Here is a 17,318-nt window from a genome sequence, read left to right as displayed (position 1 = left end):
TGTCAAATTGAGAAATATCCAAAATTTTCAAAATTTTTGTGTTATTGTAGAATAATTTCACTGCAGATCGAATGGAACCAAGCAGTAAAATAATTTCTCCATATCGGACGAGACCGTCCTCTGGAGACCTATCGATGGAGTAGTTCATCAGATTAGTCATACATCTTTGAACCATCCCATCTTTATCTTCAACAGTCACTCTTCGGGGGTAAGATGCTGAAATTTCAGCGTATTTTTTTTAAATCTATGAGCTCCTTTGCTCAATGACACAAACAGCTGTACCATACTGCGAACTTTAGTTTGTCCTGCAAAACAAGGAGTTATTAACTATATAACTTATTTGCATCGTGTAACAGCATTATTGTTACTACATATAAATCGTACTTGCAAGCCGGTCCAAAACGGACCGAAACGGGTCGAAGCGGGCCGGCGCGTGAGTCGCTTAAATTGCAATCTTATGAGCTAAAAGTATACCAAATGTAGATCTCAACGAGTTGTATTTCCGTGACCTACTACTGACCAGATGACTAGTCGTTAATGTGCCGCGGGCCGGGCTAGAATTGTTTTTTTTGGCGATTTTCGCATTTTTTGGCCCTTGTTTCCCGGCTCGCGGCACATTACCGACTGGCCGTTCGGCCCATAGTAGGTCAATGTCATAGAACTCGCTGAGATCTACATTTTGGTATATTTTTTAGCTCATAAGATTGCGATTTGAGCGAGTTACGCCTCGGCCCATGTAGGCCCATATCGGCTTGGTTTGCAAGTATGCTATAAACCAACTTACGCGTCAAAAGCAAGAGAATTTTCAAAAAAACACATTCCATCGCATCAATTTCAAGATTTTGAAATGGTTTCTTGAGCGTATGGAGTAAATCATTGACAAATTCCAGCTGGTTTCTGAAAAAGTGACAAATTTATGTATATAGCTGGCCAATTGCATACTCGCTATCCTCTCCAAAACTTTCTGAAAATGAATGGACGCCTGTTGAATTTTGCAGGACCCAGATGTTTTCAGAAGATGAGTTTGCAGATTTGAATGCTTGATCAATCAATATGAATCCCACTCCAAATTCTCCAACGACACATTTCCTCTCTCTAACTTTCAGACTCCGGAAACCATCTACTCGATTCGCCCAGTCTATTGCATTTCGGAATCCTATATGAAGGGATAAATTCAAATCGAAAGAAGTCGCTGGCTGAAATTGGTCAACTAGGTCATGAAAAACTCAAAAAAAGATTACCTTCAAATTTGAATACTCATACTCTTCATGTGTTTTCCATTGAGCGGTTTGAAGTTGTTCGTAGGAATCGTGTTGGGTATCCATTCTGATCAAACGTGAAGTATTTTTTCGCACCTCTGGTTGCTTGGGAGCAGGATTATTCAAATCTGAAATTTGAACATGGATGAATTAAAAAAAAGAAAAATACCATAATATATCATTCCAGCTTTGACGCACTTTTGAAATCTACAGCTTCGACAAAATCTGATTGGATCTGAAACGAAATAAAACACCTGTTAAATAAATAAAATAATTTTCAAGTTACCAGAAAAACCGTGGCATTGTTTCGCGCACTTCTTCATTTTTCGTTTTTGAATACACCGGCGAAAAAACATTTTACACTTGTAACAGACACCAGGATGGAATAGTTTTCCATCTGATTGGTAGTTGCAGATGATACATTTTCGAGTTGAAAACGGCATTTTGATGAGAAACAAGATTGAAAGAATGAATATTTTTGGTACTTATAAGGAAATTATAAGAGGCTCTGGTGGTTTTAAATTTAGACTTTATAAGTAGCAAAATGTTATTTTAAAGCCCTCCCCCACAGACTTAACTGATTATTTTTGTAAGATTATAGAGTATAAGAATAATATTTTGCACGTTGACTTCTAGTGATTTCATAGAATGGCTGGAAATCGCACAGAAAAATTAATGGACGGCAAGATAGCGCATCTGATGAACATAAGTTAAATTTATAAGTTTGATAAAGTTCAATAAGGTTACTACTTAATTTTATTTAAATAAATAATTGTTGTTCAAAATTCTTTATTTCATGTGATTCAACAGTCAGTTAAGTTCCTCTGTGAATTGGTGAATGTTAAGCGTCACACTTGGTTTCTCCCGATAATTTTTGTTCAGCTCCCACATGAATAGCTTGAAAACAGGTTTTTATTCTTTCTGTCTAGTTTCCAGATTATTTTACGCACCTGAAAAATGTTTTATATGAAAATTGAAGGGTGTTTGTCTTACCTGCACAGCTTCCTCATTAGTAAGCAATTGTCTCTGCTGTGTGGTCCGGAAAAGATATCGAATCAATGATTTGAGAGAATCCAAAAAGTCGGAGGGCTTCAGTTCTAGCACATTCCTTGTCAGAGCGGTATTTTGTAGTCCACAGAGTAGGTGCGGCGGTTTTAAATCAAAGAAATTTGATATTCTATCCAATCTGGCAACGTCTTACTGTATTCCTCTGAGTTGGTGTGACTAACTTGATGGTCGCTGGTATTTTTATCCTTAGTCTCTGCACGTGTCCAAAAGCTTTTTCATAGGCAATCTGTTTGTCAGAAGGTGTTTCGGGGGTGGGCCAATTTTCATCAATCCATCTGTTTAGAACACTCTTAGCATTTCTTGTGGTATTCTGGCGATTAACTGGGAATGTCAACTAAAATCAGAAATTTTCAGATCCATTTTCTGAAAAATTCACTTACTTTCCAAACGTCTTTAAACGGGAGCTCAGAAAATATCATAGAAAAAGTGGAGGTCGAAATCTGATCCCAACCCAAACAGGTAGTTGCTAGGAAGGAAATGAGAAAAACTTGATAACAAATTAATCGCTTTTTTTTCACAAACACACTACAGAGTATTGGTTTTTATAGCAGTTACAGGAAACGTAGACTTAAAATTAGTCATATGTAAACAATGGAATGAATCAAACTACACCGGCAGTCTTTTACGGTCAGTCATCGAAAACGATTTCAAAAGATCACTATACTTTTGTGTCATTTTTAAAAAATTTTTGGATGTTTCACGATCACATATTATAGTTTAAAAATAATGATTCATTTTGAACAAAGATTAATTTCAACTATTCCGACCGGCCAATTTTTAGTCGATATATGTATTATATTTTTTTCTATGACTAATTTTAAATCTTACTGTAGCTGCTATAAAAGCACGCACTGTGTGGTTTGTTTATGAAAAAATGCGACTGTTTTGTTATCTAGTCTTACTCATTCCCATCCTAACCACTACCTGTTTGGGTTGGGATCAGATTTCGACCACCACTTTTTCTATGATATTCTCTGGGCTCCCGTTTAAAGAAGTTTGGAAAGTAAGTTAATTTTTCAGAAAATGGATCTGAAATTTTTTGATTTTAGTTGACATTCCAAGTTAATCGCCAGAATACCACAAGAAATGCTAAGCGTGTTCTGAACAAATGGATTGATGATAATTGGCCCACCACAGAAACACCTTTTGACAAACAGATTGCCTATGAAATAGCTTTTAGACGCGTGCAGAGACCAAGGATAAAAATACCAGCTACCGTCAAGTTAGCCACTTCCTGGAGTCCAACTCAGAAGACTACAGTGAGCCGTTTCCAAATTAGATAGAGTCCCAAATTTCTTTCATTTAAGACCGCCGCACCTACTCTGTGGACTACGAGATACCGCTCTGACAAGGAATGTGCCAGAACTAAAGCCCTCAGTTTTTTGGATCATCGAGATTCTCTCAAATCATTTATTCGTTATCTTTTCCGAACCACACAGCAGAAACAATTGCTTACTGATGAGGAAGCTGTGCAGGTAAGACAAACACCCTTCAATTTCCATATAAAACATTTTTCAGATGCGTAAAATATTCTGGAAACTAGACCGAAAAAATAAAAACCTGTTTTCAAGCTACGATTTCATGTGGGAGCTTAACAAAAACTATTGGGGAAAACCAAATGTGACACTTAACATTCACCAATTCACAGATGATTGGCAGAAGAATGATCCTAAGGCGAAACTCATTTTATGGAACTTACCTGATTGTTGAATCAGATCATTGAAATAAAGAGTTATGAACATCAATTATATATTTGAATGAAATTAAGTAGTAACCTGATTGAACTTTTATCAAATTTATAAATTGAAATTATGTATCTTGCCGTTTTGGAAGTCTATCAGTTTTTCTGTCCGATTTCCAGGCATTCTCTGAAATCCTTTTTCCCTCATCAAAAAAATTGTTTTCCTAACATTAACGCTTTTTGAAGCAAGCAAGTTACAGATGTGATAAAAACAATAGACTCAACACTCACAAAATGAAACGGTCTTGTCAAAAAAATGCATATGAGAAAAATGGAGATGTGCCCCAATACCAAAATACTAATAATGATCAAAAGCTCCGTTGAGAACAAACTTTTTCTCAAATTTTCAGCACCACCGGAAAAAGGAAAGTGTCGGATGGCAACGTCAGTTCGGCAATTTCGAGAACATTCGAGAAGTCAGATGGAATTCAGAACGCTTGATTTTCCGCCATCATCAGAAGACGTGCGAAGGCTTTCCAGACCTCGTATTCAAGTAATTTCTTACTGTTTACTTTAAGTAGCTAATTGATATCTATACAAATTCCACGGTCTTCAACATTTTTAAAAATAAACTCATCCAACTTTTGATCTGTATCAAAACTCCGCCCACACAGATATGTATTTCGAAACTGTTGAAGGAGGTAACAGCTGCACAGATGTTTGCATTACAAGAAATTTTAAAATCTTTCTGTCTTTCTGTCTACGATGCTTCCTGCTAACCACTTCCACTATTGTGTAGCGTTTCCAACTTGTATCTCTGTCCATATCATAAACATCGTGTCGGCTTCTTCTTCTTCTTCTACAAAAATCCTTCGGGCACCACCAGTGCCACCGGACAGTACCCCCCCACCCCCTATCGAGAACATAAACAAATTTGTCGGCTTCTCCTTCTTCTTCCTCTCCCGACAGTGACCTCTCCTCGACACCTCATCACGAGGTCATAAACATAAAAGAGTTCTCGCCCTCCTCCTTTCCCCGCAACAGATGTATACAATCCATGGCTGTACAAAAAAATGTGTCGAGCCGGCTGGTTTTACGACCCGATCATTTTCGCGCCCTTTCGATTAAATGTTCGAGTACATTATCCTGTCAGGTTATTACACTTTTTAGGTTATTACTTCTCGGAAAGAGCTGAAAAGTTTTTCCACAGGGATATTGCGTGTGTAGGTATGGGTATAGACGGGTAGATGAAACATGGGTATACATTCCCATACGAATTTCCAATAGAGGTTCTCAAAGACGCCGATTTAAAAACATTATTGCGCAATTACCATTCTCATTGCCTGTTTGGGAAAAAAACTCTTTTTAACAATGGGAGTAGCACACACACTCTACCACAAACTTGCAACGGGCAGGGCCGGGTCACAGTACAAAAATTTGAAAATTTTCATTTTTTTTGAATTTTTTTTGATTTTCCGCAAAAAAGTCGAATTTTCGACAATGTTTTCAATTATCGATGAAAACTCAAGCGTACAGGTATTTTTGACCATTTTTGGAAAAAATTCAGAAAATTTCGAAAAATTTTGTGAAAAAATTGTGCACTTTTTTGACTCCGGGCCGGGTTGATATTTTCCAAGTCTGCTCTGCTAGCGTCGATACCATTCCGAAGTTCAATAACTCACATACATTGTAAATCTTGGAAGAATACAGGACACCCAGCTGTCACAATTATACTTCCTCCCCATTCCGTGTAAGTTTTTTGAAACAAAAAAAAACCTTTTCGTCTATTTGCATTTCCCAAAAAAAGTGTGCATAAAATTGAATGTGAAATTTTTCGTGTCGTTCGCCTCCTTTCTTTACTGTTTATTGTTTCTTCTCCTCCGTTTCTTTTCCTAGTTTCTCAAACTTTTCTCAGTATGATTCGTTATCGACTCAGTTGAAATATACTCGCAGTGTCATCACCGTCTGTCCAGATGTTCCCTAATTGTGGGCGGAGCCTATAGCTATCCGATTACAGATGGCCGGCACTTCTCTCGGATACGGTGTTGTCTTGTTTTACTCATAATTGTTTATTTTTCCAAGTTTTCTATTCTATTGTAACGAACGATAAGATATTGAGCAATGAATTTTTAGTTCAACTTTTTCAGGACCATGGGCTCTTCTGAGCTCATTCTACAGGAAACATCGGACTTGAAATCATCGCCCACTTCGGAGCATTCTCCTGGCTCACCGATAAACAATCTCGACAATGTCGATGTGCTCACCGCACCAATCGCCCCACCAAATCCAGACGCTGTGAAGGGAAAATCTGTAAGAATCACTTTGCTCTAACCTTTAACCAATTAGATATTCAGACCGAAATCAACATCGATGAGTTTTACCCGCCGACCCAGAAGTTTCTAGTCTTCCGTCACACTTCATGTCGTTATTACTGGATTGAAATCGGGCTGAGCTGCTTTGAGCGTCGCACATGCTGTAATTGTAAGACCCACAACATTCCAGCTCTGAAGACTTTCCCTGACTTCAGCGAGGCCCGCTCTTTCCTCCACTATCTGATTCAGGTGAGCTCTATAGGCTCTATAAATTCAAATTAAAAAAAAGTTTTTTTCAGACTGATTTTCTCCAAAAAATGCAGTCCATTCAGTATCGATACGTCTATGATCAATTGGAGAGGAAGAAGCAAATCGAGGTGAGAAATTTTTAAAAAAAATCCGAACATCATCTCACTGATAATTTCCAGTTTCAGCAAAAAATCCCCTTCTACACCAGTATTCAGGATGCCAACTATGATGTTTGGCCAGGCAGAGACGGAACATTTTATAAAGAATGGGTGAGTTTTAAAAGGGGAAAAATAACCTGAATTATAATGTTTCAGCTTTTTTGGTCGCAAAATCTCCCGATCCCGGAAGTAATGGGATTCAATTCTTATCTCAATATGATGAAGGGAATGGTCATGGAAGAGAATCCGGAGAATTGGTTTTTCTGGTACAATATCAACACCTAGAATTCTCCAATTAACACTTCTTATTAGCCATTTATAATATTTGTGTCCTCACTTTTCACATTCCTTATCATGCACACTGCTTAAATTTCAAGACCCCGCCCCTATGCTCACTTTTTGATCTTCTGACGATAATTGATCTCTAATAAGCATGCATTTATCTTTTATCAATTCAACTTTCGAAAATCGAAATAATTCTTCTTCTTTTATGCTCTCTGAATAAAGTTTGTTTTTTCATCACGTGTTCGAGAGCAACATCATAAATTATCTTGCTCCGAGTGGCTCGGAATGTTGTCCTCTTGTTTTCACACGGTCCCAAAGTGAAATCACAGATGAGGGAGTGTTATTTCTGATGTCTTGTCAGAAACTTTTGTGTAATGTTGGAATTTTCCCATTTCGAAGGCCCGGCTTCAAAAAAGGAACGAAATTTTTTTGACTTTTTTTTTCAATGTTTTATTGAAAATCTGAACATTTTTGATGATTTTTCAGAATTTATTTCAATTCTGTTTCATAATCAAAAATTCGAGTTTTTTACAACAAAATAAAGCGAAAATCAACTTCTAAAAATGACTTTAATGGGGTTATTCACCTCCGGAAAAAAGTTTACCCTAGACCCTAGACCCTAGACCCTAGACCCTAGACCCTCTTTTTTCGAAATACTGTTTTTTTTTCAAAGAATGACTCTTGGTTTTTCAAAGAATGTTTCTATTTTTAAAACTTTTTTGAATCTCAACTTTTTCTCCTCTCATGTCCTTTTTTTCGTCTAATAAAATAAATCATATTCATTCATTCCCTCATTCTTTTCAGCACCCCTCTCTGGACACCACCCGCACGCGGGGCACCAACAACTTTTTCGACCGCCCCACCCCCTATTTCCCTGAACCGAGAACTTTGTTTGTCACTTTGTGTATTTCAATTTCTGATAAGAGATCTGATAAGATGTCGTCCACCCCAATAGACATGTCGCCCGGCAACTGCTCTATCGACTACAGTATTCCATACCATTGGATTATGGAGTACTCCCCATTTGTGTCCGTTTGGTTCTACATTTATATCATTTTCTTCGTAGTCGAGCAGAACGGGTCTCTGAAACTCTCTCATCAACATGCAGCAATTCTTAACCATCATTTCTGGAATTTAATTCATCAAATCTATGTGTGCATCTTCTACCGACCAGTCGCCCATCTTCCCATGTTTGGTTTTCAAATCGGTGGAGTAGTTCGGAGTTGGGACCTGAATGCAATCGAGTTATGGATCGTATGGGTATGGGTTGTATTTGGTGAGTGTGCTTTTGTTTTTTGTCACATTATTGGGTAGTACTGTGAAAAAAATAAAGTTTGGCCAAGGATTTTCAAAAAAAATTTTCGCGCCCAAAACGCTTTAGTTCACAAATGCACTAAAGTGTTTTGGGCGCGAAAATTTTTTTTGAAAATCCTTGGCCAAACTTTATTTTTTTCACAGTAGTATGTAGTTTTATAAGGAAATTGGGTGGAATATTGAAAGGTGGAATAAATCGTAGATCAAAGACAAAGGGGTTAGGTGAAAACAAAGAACGGAACACACACGCTGACAATGAGATGACAACATATAATAAGGGTCAGACTTGTTGTTCCAGTTCTTAGAATGAAAGTGTTATTTTCAGACGCCAGAAATTGGGTCAGGGTAAAACATATCATTTTTGAACAGTTATAATAGGGGAGAAAGGAAAAATCTGTTTTTGAAAGGTGGGCTTCGGATATTCAAACCAACAAACAGAATATAAGAGTAGGAGAGAGAGCGCCAGAGAAGCTAGAGCGTCTGACTTCTCTGCTTCTCTTCCTTTTTTACCAAAATTTCAAACTGTCATATCTCAAAAGCAAAAAGAGTTATCAAAAAATTTCAGACAGATTAAATGTGTTAAATTTTATGAGCTTCATTTTTGTAGTTGACAACTTTTTTGTAGAAGTACACCCTAGCAAGTTACATACCGACAAAGTAATTTCTCCCTCAAATCGTCCCATTTCAGTGCAAAATAAAGTGATTTTTGAGCTGTCCCCTCAAAATGACCATAACTCTCTAGGGAGTGTCCGTACAAAAAAGTTGTCAATTACAAAAATGAAGCTCTACCTTTGTTCTGTATGGTTTATACATAATTTACTTTGTGGGACAATCAGTGATACCGTAACACCCTCTCAAAGTTGGTCATTTTCAACTGAAAAAGGCCAAATTGTATATCTTACTGCACGGTACTGTATCTATGATGTGGGTTTTCAAAAATAACTTTTTCCTAATCACCTAAAACATTTCGTGACCTCCGTTCCACCTTCATTTCCGTTTGGTCCCATTTGAACTCTCTCTCTCTTTGATTGACACACATTTCTCATTTTTTCCCTCTCCCAATTTTTTATTTTTTAATCAAATTCCCAAAAATACGTGCATGTTGCAAATTAGATTACTCTCGTAACATCAGATTGTAGTTTCGTTGTTTTCCCGGGGGGTTCAGAAGTCCACATGGTTCTCGGAAGGTAATAAATATTTCCAGGCTGCAAAAAAATGTTCAGACTGAAAAAAACCCATTATAATCAGACAATATATTGGGTAACTAGGAAGTTAAATAATGATTTGATAGCAGAATTTAATCAAAATGTTTGCAAACTGAATTGGGAGAAAAAATGAACGGCGATATATGTTTTAATATAATAACAAGGTAACATGAAGTATGATGTTAGAGGGAAAGATCGAACGAATTGTATTTTAGAAATAGCAAGTGCGCTCCAAAGAACTCAAATCAAAAATAATTTCAGTCCTCCTCCTCTCCATGGTTCATCTTTTCTACGCCCGGCTCTACACTATCTCACGGATGATGGTCTTGAACAGATACCGCTCATTGATACACTCGAGTACTGTAGTTTTTGTACTCTCTATTTTTATTTCGCTCGGGTGTGGGTCGAGCATTCTTCTGGTGTTTTTGTCAACTCCATTTGTGGTCCAGATTAAGACAAATGCTTTTTTGGTGGGTGCATTTGTCCAGGTTCTGGGTTTAAAGTCCAGATTTCCAGTCATATCAATTTCTTCTTCAAAAAAAGGTGTTTTTTTTTCAGAAATACAATAGCCGAATAATATTCTGTCCGGATTTCGCTATCGTGGACTTATCCATGTGGCAAACTATTTTACCAAACGCTCTAGCTGCCTTCGGCTTGGGACTTCTTTTCTTTATTATGGTATTTATGGGTATTGCTAGTTTAATAGTTCTCAGCACAAAAAGTTCCGGTGCTTCGATAAAAACCTTGAGGACACAGAAGATGTTGATGCAAAGTTTCGTTATTCAGGTTTGTTAATGCCTACGTGACATTTGCTCTTTGGAGCCCACCCTCAAAATGAAGCATGTCAAAAAAAATCAAATCAAATTTCATGTTAATAAGTTCCTGACCTTCCACCTCCTCAATCAGAAAAATTGTAGTATAGTGGTCAGCCGACCGAACCCGAGTGTTTTGTTAGTCCGACCGTGAGAACTTTTGACCTGGGAAACGGAAACTCAATGATCTTCGAAAGTGGAGAAAATATTTTTGCATTAGCAGACCAATAATTATTGGATTAAGTAGATCAAAATAGTAATGCTATTATTGAGACATTAACATGAGTCAGTTTGGTCAGAAAAGATATAAAAAGAAAAGTGGGGATCAGATATTTTTAAAAATATATTTTATTCTTATTTTTCCAGGTCTTCACCCATACCGTATTCCTATTCCTGCCAGCTGTCACATGTGCAATCCTGGCGCTTTTTAGTAGACTATCCAATGTTGCTATCTATACTGCAATCTTCTGCCTGGTCCACCAAGGAGTCATCACAATTATTGTCTTCGCTATCTGCACCCCGATCAGCACCAAAGCCGCCAAATCATGTAATAGTCAATGTTAGAGAAATTCGATGAAGTATAGTTACTGTTACTTTCAGTTTCAGTAATTCGATTTGTGCATTTCTTGCTTTCCGTGATAAGATGGTTTTTGTGTTGTGGATTGTTGAAGAAAAATGAGGAAATGCCGAGTTTGGTTCAAGTAAACGTGGCGGCGATTGCCAAATGGTCACCTCACCCGACTACGCAGACCCATACGACAACTCATATGCTTTGAATTTTTTATTTTTTTTTGTATATTTTTTTTCAAAAAAAAATTCCAAAAAAAGCTTGCTCCCGGTGAGGCTCGAACTCACGACCTTCAGATTATGAGACTGACGCGCTGCCTACTGCGCTACGGAAGCGGCGAAACACAAAAGGACAAGAGGCGTAGAGAAGAGTGTGCTGTAGTGACCGGACTGAGTAGGTTGGTGTGAGGATAGAGGTCTCAATTTTGATAGTTTTGTTATAAGGTAAAATTTATTTGAAAACTTTAATTTTTTCTCGACTATCCATAGTCTCTTCTTTTCGTACTAAACTAACTCTGGTCAGCAACCAAAAACCGGTTCCCTATGGTTTCTTTTTGCCATCCCTCTTCATGTGTTCTTTTTTCTCATTTTTGGTTCTCGGTGGTTCTCTTTTTTTTTCTATTTTCATTTACCCAATATGCCCAACACCGACACCAGTGAAAATTTCTACGGCTATCCTGCCAATCTAATAACTATTCAGCCGCCGTTCCAACCCCAGACCTCACCAGAATCCGTGGATAATCAGTAGGTTCTTAGTTATGACTTGAGGTTTAATTTTTGAAATTTCAGAAGTCCTAGAAATGTAGAAAATAAAGAAAATAAAGAAAATAATGAAACAAAGGATCCGCCAATTCTAACGGATGACGAGAAAATTTGTCTGTGGTGTTCTTGTTGTGAGCTCTGCGTGACCTGTGGAGAAATGTGGATTAGGATTATGGGAGATTGTTTTTCTAGTAATTGAGTGCGAATTATAGCCGATAGACAACTTTGTTGTGTTGTTATCTTCACAAAAAATGTGTTTTAATCCAATACTTTCACCAATTTACTAGATATAGATAACAGAGATGAGCGGATGATTTGGCGGAATAACTATTTTTTAGGACGATATCAAAAAGTATTCAAAAAAATGAAATTCGCAAGACAAATTTCTCCTTAGATTGGAAAAAACAAGACCCAAAAATAGTAAAAACTAAAATACTTACCGCCAATTGAGCCTTGTATTCCGCCGTCCGCCCTGAGGCCATTTCCTGAGACCCGTTCTGTATGGGACCCCTTGTGCTTAACCCGTTCGCGCGGAACCCTTTGATACTGTCTGTGCCTTTGTGTTATCCCCTATTATTTTGTCGCCGCAATTCGTGTCAGGTGTCATACTGTCACCAAATATGTACATTATATTAGAAGTTTATTCAATAAGTTCTGAAACAACTCAAAAATGTACCACAGATTTGACAAAACTCGAAGCAATCCCACCAGCCACTTCTCTCGCCTGGTTTCCGGGTCGTATTGAATCGGTAGTATCTGAAATAATTTTTTGAGTTGGAATTTATTTTAACACGAAATGAAAATCTTACCCTGCAGGAGGGTCCGGAGCTGGTTGAGACACGATTGGGGAATCGCTGTTGAGCAGAACAGCCGGGTAGCCAGGAGACGTTTTATTGGGTTCAGACATTTTCGAATACTAAAAAAAGAAAATTGGGAGAGATGGGAGAAGGAGAGAAAATTGAACACGTGAACTTGTCAAGTCAACAGGGAAATAAGAAAAAGAAGAGGAATGGTATTTTTTGAGAGAAAAGGTCAGCGATTAGGAAAAGAGAAGAGAGAGATCAAGTAAAAAAAATTGAGAGTTGATTAAAATTTGAACAGACATCATATAACTTCTCTTCATTTTCATTTACTCAATATGACCACCGACCCTGCCAACATAATAACTGTCCAGCCCCCGTTCCAACCCCAAATCTCACCAGAATCCGTGGAGAATCAGTAGGTTCTTAGTTATGACTTGAGGTTTAATTTTGGACATTTCAGAAGCCCAAAAAATGTGGAACATGAAGAAAAGGAGGATTCATCGATTTGTAATAAAGTGGCAAATTGTCTGAGGTTTTGTTGTCAAGGACTATGTATGTGTTGTGTAGAAATTTGTGGTGGTTTTCTTGGAGCCTGTCTTTCTGGTAATTGAGGACATCATAATCCCTACGTCGTCCACCTCGTGAGGGATTGTCTAGTCTTCCCTTTTTCATGTTTTCTTTTTTTCTACTTTTGTTTAAATAAATTGTTTTTGTATTTTTATGATTTTGAATAATGAACATGTTGATCATCATTTTTATACCTGACAATTTTTCAGTAGCTCCCATATATATTCGAGACATGCACCGCTGGAGTCGTGTGACTTTATAGAAAGAGAGCGTGAAACTCATTCCTAAGAAGTTCTAGCCGATAGAAAACTTTGTGTTTTTGCTTTACGAAAGATGTCTTTTAATTCAAAACTTTCACCAATTCTGTTATCAGATAAGCACTTACCTAAGTTGATACTGATGTCTGTTTTAATTAAACCCTGGCTTTTTACTCTCTTCTTTCTCTAATTTCCTTGTTGAATTTGACAAGTTCACGTGTTCAATTCTCATTCTCCTAACTTTCTTTATCTGGTAGTCGAAAATGTCTGAACCCAATAAAACGTCTCCTGGCTACCGGGCTGTTCTGCTCAACAGTGACTCCCCAATCGTGTCTGAACCAGCTCCGGACCCGCCTGCAGGGTACGTTTTTCATTTTGTGTTAAATTCCATCTCAAAAAAATTGTTTCACATACTATCGATTCGATACGACACGGAAACCAGGCGAAAGAAGTGGCTGGTCGGATTGCTTGGATCTTTGTTGTATCTTTTGTTATTTCTTGAGTATCTTCTAAAGTTATTGAATACAATTTTATTATAATCTACAAAAGTTTTAGAACCTGTGGTAAAAGAATACTGAGAACTGACCCAAAGTACGTCCAGGCAAACCAACGTTTAGTGAATTATCAACTTCAATCTTTATCTTCCCGACGAGCCGGATTCGATAAATTCTTCTTCGGTAAATTATTAATAGGAAAAATAGATATTGACTATACCAATTATTTTCAACTCTCATCTCACAATACCAGACGAGGCCACCTCTATCATTGGAAAACTCCAAGATCTAAAATTCGTGAGCATTTTTTCACTCACCGCGTCCTCAGTAAAATAGTTAGTCCTACGGCTCTATAAAACATTAAGCTTTCTCCAGTATTACGGTACAACTGACATGAATAAGTATTCGCCCATCCAATAACACTAACAATTCATTTTCCTTCCACGTGTTCACTATTCTCCCTCTATTTCATTTCAAGTTCCCCCCCCCCCCTATTGACTTTGCCACGTACTCTCACGTACGTATTTTAAATAAATAAATAAAATAAAAACGACACGGAAACCAGGCGAAAGAAGTGGCTGGTCGGATTGCTTGGATCTTTGTGGTATCTTTTGTTATTTCTTGAGTATCTTCTAAAGTTATTGAATACAATTTTATTATAATCTACAAAAGTTTTAAAAACTAACTCAACCAACTGGGCGACGCAAAAACCGTTACCATTGCTCCATCAGATTTCCATGACGGTGATAAAGCATACGGTGACAGTATGACAGCTGACACGAATTGCGGTGACAAAATAATTGGGGATAACACAAAAGGTGACAGTATCAAAGGGTTCAGTGCAAGCGGGTTAAGCACGAGGGGTCCCATGCAGAACGGGCTTAATATCAATGGGGTCATAACCTGTGGCGACAAAATGAATGGTGAGAAAACAAGAGGCGATAGGACAAATGGGTTCAGAACTCCTGGACATAGTATAAATGGATTAAAGGCTAGAGGGGATAGAATGATAGGGACCATAACGAAAGGGTTCAGTACTACAGGAGAAAATATGCGAGGGGAGAGAATCACTGGTACCATAACCCAGGGGGAGAGAATCATCACTCCATAAATTGCAGGGGATCCGATCAAGGAGACAACGAGGATTGGTGAGAGGATAGTTGGTTGGGATACAGACTGAAATTTATTAATTTTATAGTTTGAATTGAAAATGAATAATAAACAAAAAGTTTCTCCCCGGCCGGGAATTGAACCCGGGTCTCGCATGTGACAGACGCGGATACTCACCACTATACTACCGAGGACACGGGTTAGACATGTTTAACATTGCGTAGAGAAAACTTGCGGGCGAGGTAAGACATTATGAGAGAAAAGTGTCAACTCACCTTGGGATCAAAAACGAAATTAGTGAATGTCACCGGAGACAATACAATATCATTTCTTCTTGCCTCAAACTTCACTTTTTCTTTTGCCAAGTCATCAATCGTCTGCATAACACTCCTGTCAATTTCCGGTCTACTCATTCGCTTAGCCTCTCTCAATAGTTTCTGGTTTTCCATTATCGAGTTGTTCCCATAAACCAAATCCATCTGCTCGTGAGCCATTATCGTATATCCCGTCCTGTTCATCTCCTTCAGCTGGTTTTCCGAATAAGTTGTGTCTAATGCTTCAAAAATCTCTATCCTTCTTGCTTCCTGCGCGGTAACATTTTCTTTGGTGAAGTACAACGGTTGGCCTTCCGGACCCCTTTCTGAATGAAATGATTCCTCAATCTTGGTCTCAACTCTTTCCATGGCTTCATCCACTCCAGTAGCTTCAATTATAAAGTCAAGTAGATCAGAGGTGTCCTTATGAGCTGTTAAAGAGCCTAGCAAGTTTTGTAATGACACCTCCTTCTCGATTTCAGATCCATCATGGTGGAGGGAGAAGAGGGATGGGGAAAGAATGTCGATCTAAACAGATATAAACTATAAATAAGCATGACTAATCATACTTGCAAACCGGGTCGACACGGGCCGGCGCGTAACTCGCTTAAAACTCAATATTATGAGCGGAAAAATGTACCAAAATGTAGTCTATGTCCATGACCTACTACGGGCCGGATGGCTGTTTCTGCCGCGGGCCGGGCTAGAATGGTCGGCCCGGTTTGCAAGTATGATTAGTCATGCCTTCCTTTTAGCTCACCTCATCTTTCTTCGTCTCATCACTTGTCGGAATCACGCTCATCATCTTCGGACTGAAAATCCTCACCACTTTCCTGTCAAAATCCGTTGTGTTATAGCCAGTCATCGATAATCCCAACTTAGCAGCCCCTCTGATAAGTTTCATAGGAATCAACATCATTCGATCCTGCTCCGTTAGATTTCCTGCTTTTTTGCGAACCATCGATTTGAGGTCATCGTCATCAATATATTTTTCAAGATCAATAAGTTCTTTGGCGTCGTTGTCTTTTGGAGATATCAGTTGCTCAAAGTTTTCTCCGTTCTCCGTAAAAACATTCATCCGTTTCTCCAATAGACGTTGCATTTCTTTCCGTTCTTTTATCTTTTGCGCTTTTTCAGATATTCGAGTTATGGTGTCTTCCCATCTGGAAATGCATTATTTTTTGGCGCCGAATAAGAATAAAACTTACTTTGAAGTGGTTCGTTTGTTTTTTATCAGCCGTAATGTGTGAGATAAATGTTTCGCAAGCACTCCAAGGGGGGACATTTCATTTCCAGACTTTAGATTATAAGACGATCGACTTTGAACCCTAATTTCTCTTTTCACCCTTAGCCTTTTCTTTTTGTGTCTTTTGAATAGAATCTTCTTGTCTCGAAGTTTCCGTCTCAATTCTAAAAAAATTCTAAACTATTATACTTTTTTTCTTTCTGGAAGTCAAAACTCACTTCTATCCCAATACTTTCTTCGTCTCCGTAACAAATTCGCATGTGCATCCTTCTCGAGTTCCAGCAGACACCTGGCGTGCTCCGAAATAGTTTTAGCTTCAGATGCACATTTTTGATGAGTCGCGTGATGATACTTCTCTACAAGAGGTAGTCTGGAAGCTTAGCTTTTAGTGAATGATGTAAACGCGCCCCAGCTTACCTCCTTGTAGCAATTGCTGCTATCACACCACTGAACCCCTGTGTGCTCCAATGCTCCAAGAGCTCTTCTCCGGACTCTGTGGATATTTCCACGTGGAACGCTTTGTTCTTATAGTTTGGGGATTTGAGAACTTCATCTTTTGATAGTGCATGTTTAGTGACATCAATATTTGATTTAGGGATAGAGTGGGAATATTGAAAAAGAATCGAAAAAAAGAATAAATAGTATAGAATAATCATATCAAAGTAATAAAACAAAATAAGTGAAAACTTTCTCTTCGATCAGAAAGTTCATTGGTAAGCGTTACCAGTTTATGATAACCTCATTTACGCGGCTAAGTGTCTCACATGGAGATAAGGAAGATAAGAAAGTGTCTGGTTTTGATAACTTCTTTTATGAAAAAATAACGTCAGATGAAAAAAGAAATGTTGTGGACAT

General features: G+C 38.1%; 5 protein-coding genes across 5 annotated transcripts; 3 read left to right on the top strand and 2 right to left on the bottom strand.

Moving 5' to 3' along the window:
- Positions 1 to 914: 914 nt before the first annotated feature.
- GCK72_020597 (uncharacterized protein) lies at positions 915 to 1,325 on the bottom strand (the record flags this gene model as incomplete). Its single annotated transcript, XM_053733672.1, has 2 exons — positions 915 to 1,196; positions 1,242 to 1,325. The coding sequence occupies 2 exons, from the start codon at positions 1,323 to 1,325 to the stop codon at positions 915 to 917; spliced, it is 366 nt and encodes a 121-aa protein (XP_053582585.1).
- A 1,966-nt stretch (positions 1,326 to 3,291) lies between these two features.
- Positions 3,292 to 4,037, top strand: GCK72_020596 (uncharacterized protein; the record flags this gene model as incomplete). Its single annotated transcript, XM_053733671.1, has 4 exons — positions 3,292 to 3,330; positions 3,377 to 3,586; positions 3,635 to 3,802; positions 3,846 to 4,037. 4 exons carry the CDS (start codon positions 3,292 to 3,294, stop codon positions 4,035 to 4,037), a joined length of 609 nt encoding a protein of 202 aa, XP_053582584.1.
- A 2,122-nt stretch (positions 4,038 to 6,159) lies between these two features.
- GCK72_020595 (uncharacterized protein) lies at positions 6,160 to 7,012 on the top strand (the record flags this gene model as incomplete). Its single annotated transcript, XM_003091157.2, has 5 exons — positions 6,160 to 6,318; positions 6,363 to 6,569; positions 6,620 to 6,697; positions 6,749 to 6,838; positions 6,884 to 7,012. 5 exons carry the CDS (start codon positions 6,160 to 6,162, stop codon positions 7,010 to 7,012), a joined length of 663 nt encoding a protein of 220 aa, XP_003091205.2.
- A 936-nt stretch (positions 7,013 to 7,948) lies between these two features.
- Positions 7,949 to 11,119, top strand: GCK72_020594 (uncharacterized protein; the record flags this gene model as incomplete). Its single annotated transcript, XM_053733670.1, has 4 exons — positions 7,949 to 8,272; positions 10,090 to 10,317; positions 10,710 to 10,902; positions 10,950 to 11,119. The coding sequence occupies 4 exons, from the start codon at positions 7,949 to 7,951 to the stop codon at positions 11,117 to 11,119; spliced, it is 915 nt and encodes a 304-aa protein (XP_053582583.1).
- Positions 11,120 to 14,474: 3,355 nt separating this feature from the next.
- Positions 14,475 to 17,119, bottom strand: GCK72_020593 (uncharacterized protein; the record flags this gene model as incomplete). The annotated part of the gene is made up of 6 exons (XM_003091162.2): positions 14,475 to 14,969; positions 15,179 to 15,745; positions 15,978 to 16,380; positions 16,426 to 16,627; positions 16,682 to 16,833; positions 16,881 to 17,119. 6 exons carry the CDS (start codon positions 17,117 to 17,119, stop codon positions 14,475 to 14,477), a joined length of 2,058 nt encoding a protein of 685 aa, XP_003091210.2.
- Between the last annotated feature and the right edge of the window lie 199 nt (positions 17,120 to 17,318).

The sequence above is a fragment of the Caenorhabditis remanei genome, chromosome V (assembly GCF_010183535.1).
Source record: "Caenorhabditis remanei strain PX506 chromosome V, whole genome shotgun sequence".
Lineage (NCBI taxonomy): Eukaryota > Metazoa > Nematoda > Chromadorea > Rhabditida > Rhabditidae > Caenorhabditis > Caenorhabditis remanei.
This window is presented reverse-complemented; position numbering and strand designations above follow the sequence as displayed.